The 6,000-nt window shown below is 39.3% G+C and overlaps 1 protein-coding gene across 1 annotated transcript in view; it reads right to left on the minus strand.

Annotated features, from left to right (window-relative positions):
- The window catches only part of SPAG6 (sperm associated antigen 6), a 66,901-nt gene that overhangs the window by 52,413 nt on the left and 8,488 nt on the right, over positions 1-6,000 (minus strand). Inside the window, exon 2 of the mRNA XM_015406959.1 lies at positions 5,759-5,854. Coding sequence (XP_015262445.1) covers positions 5,759-5,854 — 96 coding nt within the window. The remainder of the gene's footprint in view (positions 1-5,758; positions 5,855-6,000) is intronic.

A 6,000-nucleotide genomic window follows, 5' to 3' on the forward strand; every position in this document is an offset into this window, starting at 1 on the left:
GAAAAATTTCTGGCAAGTTCTGTCATCACATGCACAAGTATGAACCCCAAAATAGGTACAGTACAGAACAGAACAAAATCGTGCATGGCACAAAAACACAGCTGTAAGGCCTGCATCCTAATTGTACTGGCTTTAATTACAACTGAGCTTACTATTAACGAGAGCCCAACTGGATCGTGATATCCCTTTATACCCGCAGCCCTTCTCCTATGCGTGTTTGCTCAAAATCCCGTTGATTCATTAGGGCTCTTCCGGTAAATTAGCTCACATGTAAATTAAGTTCACAGCATTAATCTAAAAACAACAAAAGGGCAGTTTATGGCACCTTAAAGAGATTTTTTTTAAAATCATGGCATTAAGTTTCATGGACTAGTCCACCATCAGATGCATATGCAGTATATCCTCACTTGGCATATGTAATTATATTGAGATCTGTAAGTGGAACAATGGTAAGAGCCCTGTTTAGTGAACTGTAAAAACCTTCTATCCATTTCCCTTTGAAGTGAACAGAAACCTAAGGTACTCCCCAGCTTTCAGAGTAAGGCTGGACTTTTAAGCAGACTTTCTTGGAAGTAAGCCTCAACAAAATACCAGACATTTCTGAGCAAACATGGTAAGGATTAGCCTCTACAAAGCTATGGCCACAATCCAGCATGGAATGTATACACTGGATTGTGTTTCTTTTTAGAAACTGAAATAATTGTTTGCTTAGAAAACAATACAGTTTCTTGGCAGAAGAAGCTAATCACTGTTTCCCCACCTTTTTTTTCTTTTAGTGCTATATAGATGGAGGAGGAGAGGAAGAGGAAGAGGAGGAAGAAGAAGAAAAAGAAGAAGGTGTAACAGATTTGTCTACAGTCTGCTACACAACTCTGCCTCAAACTGTATTACATTTTTCTCTTTGGAAATAATTAGCTGCCATCAGTTTCTCAGTTAGCACTTTCTATACAAAATATTGCCATCGTATACCAACTAATTATAGCCAGAAGATTAGCAGGGAGATTCAGACCGCACTTCAATCCCAAGATTTACCAGAATCATCACAATGGAATAAATTTGTTGCGATGTTTTCCATTTCATAGTAAGTCAACCTGGAGCTTAAGAAAAAGATTAGTGGCACTAGAACGAACCATGTGCGGAAGAGATGAGTGTTCTGTAGCCAACGCCGCCACACTACAAAGGGCCAGCAGATGGTTTAAAGGCACCCGATGAAACAACCTTGGCTGCACTAAGGAGGCCTGGGTCCCCTCAGTGCTTAGATGGGACATTGCCTGGGGACCCCTATGTGCACTGCCTTGAATGACATGGAAGGAAGGCAGGAAATATATGTAATTTGCTGGGTAACTTTGGGATAGTCACACATTCTCCACCTAACTACCTCACAGGCTTTTTGTGAGGATAAAATGGAGGAGAGGAGAATGACCTAAGCTGCTTTGGGAGAGAAAGGTGGAGTACAAACAATATAGATCTAGCCCTTTTGATGCAGTGGATAGAGTGTCAGGCTATAATCTGGGGGACCCAGATTCGAATCCCCACTCTGCCATGGAAGCTTGAAGGGTGACCTTGAGCTAGTCATGCTCTCCCAGCTGAACCTACCTCCCAGGGCTATGGCAAGAATGAAATGGAGGAGGGGGAAACTGTTGTATGCCACCTTGGATACAGATTGGAGAGAAAAGTGAGATATAAACTGAGTAAATAAATAAAGCTAGATTTAACACAGTTTAGGCAAAGAAAGAGATTTTGTTTGAACAGATTTTTTTTGTGATTCCATTCCAAGGTTCATTTAAGGGAAGAACTGAAAGATTGCCTTATGGTTTTATGATGAATACTAGTGCAAAAAAAAAAAAGCAATTTAATTTATTATCTGGCTCTATAGTTGTTGATAAAACCCAACAGATTATCTCCTTCTTCTCAAAAGTGTGCAGTACCTGAGGATGTTGCAATTTCTGCTCTCAGACATACAACTGCGAGATCAGGATGATCTTCTGAAGTATGTGAAAACCACTTCCTATTTTGATTAGTTTCTGCTTGTGAAAGTTGCCACACATCCTTGGTTCAAAGGGGTAGCCCTGATCTTAAATGCTACAACTTGCGACCTACTAAGCCAGGCTGAATTCACCAGCTATGTATGTGATGGATCCTACTGGATCTAGGAGGCCTGTGGATCTGAGGCTCCAGCCTGCAACAAATAACCAGATTTATTACCCACCAGACAGGGGGCGTGAGCTACATTGGGCTTGGTGAGTCACAAATGGAAGTCTCACAGAAGTGAGACATCCTGAGATTTAACAAGAGTAAAACATAGAGGTTTTTGCAACATTTTTTCCCCACTGTCAGTTAGGTCCTCTAGCTTCTAATGAGACGGATTTCTGTGATTAAACTGTTTAAGACTGGGACCGTAACCAGATTTCTATTTTAAAAGAAACATTCCCTACCCCCAAATGTAACCACTTTGAATTATATTGCAGTATTAAACCAAATTATGACCAGCTACTCCTGAAGTAAAATAAACAGCTGATCTCGATTAAGGCCACAACATCCAACAATGTCAAAATATAAATTAGAATTTAAAATGTTTATCTGAACAGAAACATTTACAGCCTCATATTTCAATATACAAATAGTCTCATTATGTAATTTCCTTTAACTCCATATAGAACAAACACGATACGGCCTTGGTGTTTTCCACAAGGCATCCCCAAATGACAGGACATGCTGATCAGTTCTGTTTGCTGTTACGCTCATAACCAAACATGAGTGCACATAATTTCCAAATGATACCGATTTAAGACAAAGCCTATGGATTTGAAAAGGATTTATTTATTTCCAGGGTCCTTTGCAACCTATAGTTGCCTGAAAAGATAATACTTGTCAAACAATGCTCCCTCTAAACTGTGGCCTCTTGTGAGAAAAAAAATCTACTTTGTGAGCTACTGGCATTAAAGTTGTAAGTGAGCGATTTGGCTACTGCATAAATTAGTTTGCTCTGGAGCCGTCCTTCCTGAACTAAGATGAAAATGTGTAAGCCAGAGGCTAAAAAACTGAGAGGCAGCTCACACTAACTCAGTTAAGAGGGAACACTGGTAGTGCGGTAATTTTGATGTAAAACTGTAGCATTAGATAATAATTTCAATATATACTGCAGACATATGCAACATTTTCAAGAGTATGTTTTTTTAAAATGTGAACAAGATTGTCAACAGTTTATTCCAATGAATACTGAAACAATACTGTTTGGGGCATTTCCCCAAGCCTCATATTGTTTAAAAAAAAAATCAAGCTCAACAAGGCCAAGCCTAGTTTCTATAGCCTCTCATCTTAATCTAAATGCCTAGATCTTGTTTTTATAACTTTGCATCTCTACATAACTTATGAAAGAATCCCAAACAGCAGAGGCAAAAATAAGATGTCTTTACTAAAAGTAATGTCAATTTCATTGTGTTTTATTAAGCTCTTCTATTATAACATGTTCTTCAGTTTCTTCCATTAAAAACATAATCCATCAGTTTTGTAGAATTCTTTAAATGCTTCTAAACCTCTGAGGTCAAACCATCAGGAATCCATCCTATAAATACAAGCAAGTTGTGCAGGAGGCTTTGCATGGCTTCCATTCATGCTACTGAGGCTTTGATGATGCCTGCTGACAACCAGCTTCTGAGATAATTTACTTGGAAGCAAATTCAACTGAGAGTAGTAAGCACAACTAAGATTATTGTGGCATTTTACAGATTTACACACTGCTGTGGCACAAGTTTTTGTAAGCAACAGAAGCACATTTCGGAAGCGAAAAATAGAAGATGAGAAATTGGGATAACAATTCTGTTTCACAAGGAAACTTTTTAAAAATAGAATCCTTTAAAAAACTTTCAGTTGGAAACTTTAACAATAATTTATACAGAATTTTTAACAGTGAAAATGTCCACAATTGACATTTGTTTATAAGTGATTCCTAACAGCTGTGGAAAATTCTGAAGCCATTATATATCTTACAGGTCATAACTAATCAGAGTAAACCAAATACTGTTAGAGTCATGGGGAATGGACTATCTGAAATTAATAAGGGCAACAATCCAGCAACATTAAAAACCCACCAAGTCCAACAAAAGAATTAAACATACAATTAATTATCTACCATCAATGGAACATGAGTATTTAGCTGGGGTTGGACCATTCTCTAAGTGCAGGGTTTTCTTTAAAACTGCACCACTGAAACCTAAGATACTAGAAGCAAATAAGGTCAAATTCTCAGAAAAAGCTGCTGAGGGAGTTAAACATGTGCCTGGATGGCTACACTTCATTGCACATTCAAGTTCACATGGAATGCTTCCCCCTGGAAAATGTTCCCACACATCGAAAATGAACATTTGTGTCCTTGTTGCTCCCTAACAGTTAGACTAAAAACAGAAAAACAAATCACACATGCATGCTAAAAGGCACAAAGAGGTTGAAATTTGACTGGAAATCAATCTTCCAGCACTGTCTTCAAATCAGTTCAGAAACCTGATACAATGATTTAAAACTGCCTCGTTTTCACATGTACACCCCAATAGCAGGGCAGAGGCTGATAAGTGCTTTAACTGGCCTGTGTGAATTCAATCTTTGTTTTCTATTGCAGGAAGTATTACTATTATTATAGAGAGGAACAGTCAGGAACCTCTGAAGTGGTGGGGCCCTGAAACAAGGTTACAACCTCAGTGCTCCTGGTGAGAGTCAGGCTTACGACCTGCAAACAGTTTAAAAGTTAACCAAGAGGAAGAATCAAAAGTCTATTAGGTTTCCCTTACATCATTTCCATACATTTACCCCTTGAATACAAATGTCACCATTGATCAATCAATGGGAAGGATATTGTTGGCATCCTGAATCTGAATAAGATTTAAAAAAAAAAAATGCTAAAACTGAAAATAAAATAAACCATTACCCCAAATAAATACAATGGGAAGGATACTGTTGGCATCCTGAATCTGAATAAGATTTTTAAAAAAATGGTAAAACTGAGAATAAAATAAACCATTACCCCAAATAAATAATAATGTCCATAACCTTTAATAACTGGGTTGTAATAGTAGTAGTTTCATGTTATTATAGAATTAAAGGTTTAAAAACAAATCAGAAAGCCTTTAACTGATCTCACCACTTGCACATCAATGTAATCTTTTCCTGACATAAAGGCAGCTTTTCTGGATTTATAACATTTCAGTTACGTTAATCACCTTTCCCTCTGCTTCACTGATCATACTGAAATTCAAATATTGTTAGTTTTCTCTTTGAATGGGAGACCTCCCAAAAGTCGACACGTTTACTTCTCAGATTAACAGTTGCAGTACCAAAGCAGCCTTAATTAAAACTGGAGGGGGGAACTCGTCAAATTTATGTTTCTTGCTTCATGCATGCACCACATTTCCCTCTCCCAACAGCTGTGTCTAGAGCAGGGAGGAGAAAGACCGAGCACAGAGGAGGGAACTGCACCCCCTCCCCTCCTGGTTCTGGCTTCAATTATTTCCAATAGCCTGTAAATAGTCACACATGGTGAAAGTCCCCTCGGTGCAGTGAGTGGCTCTATAAAGCAAATATACCAGATGATTTAATACTTAAACCATATGCCTCACCTGATCGTTTTTCCTGGAAAAGACTAGGCAGCTGAAAGTACCAAAGGGGGCAATTCCATGGCAAGAGAAATGGAAGGAGGAAGACCTGGCTGTTTGATTATTCCCACTAGACTCAAACTTTGTTCTCCCACTAGGACGACCGCTGTTACCTGCATTCTGGAGGGTCTCAATGTTTTGCGGCCTAGTCGCCAGCTCCGCCACGGTTTGCACAAACTGGGTCCTGGCTCTTTGGTACTGCTCAAAGACTGCGGAGGGGGAAGGAAAGAGGCAGAGTGAGTGGCTGCCAGCGGGAGGCTCCTCCACACTCAGCTCCCCAGGTCAGAACCCCCACCAACACCACCCCCACCACCCAGGACCAAACTAGACGAGTCTTTGAAAGTTCCGGGCCTGG

Source organism: Gekko japonicus, unplaced genomic scaffold (genome assembly GCF_001447785.1).
Source record: "Gekko japonicus isolate JY-2015 unplaced genomic scaffold, Gekko_japonicus_V1.1 scaffold1483, whole genome shotgun sequence".
Classification (NCBI taxonomy): domain Eukaryota; kingdom Metazoa; phylum Chordata; class Lepidosauria; order Squamata; family Gekkonidae; genus Gekko; species Gekko japonicus.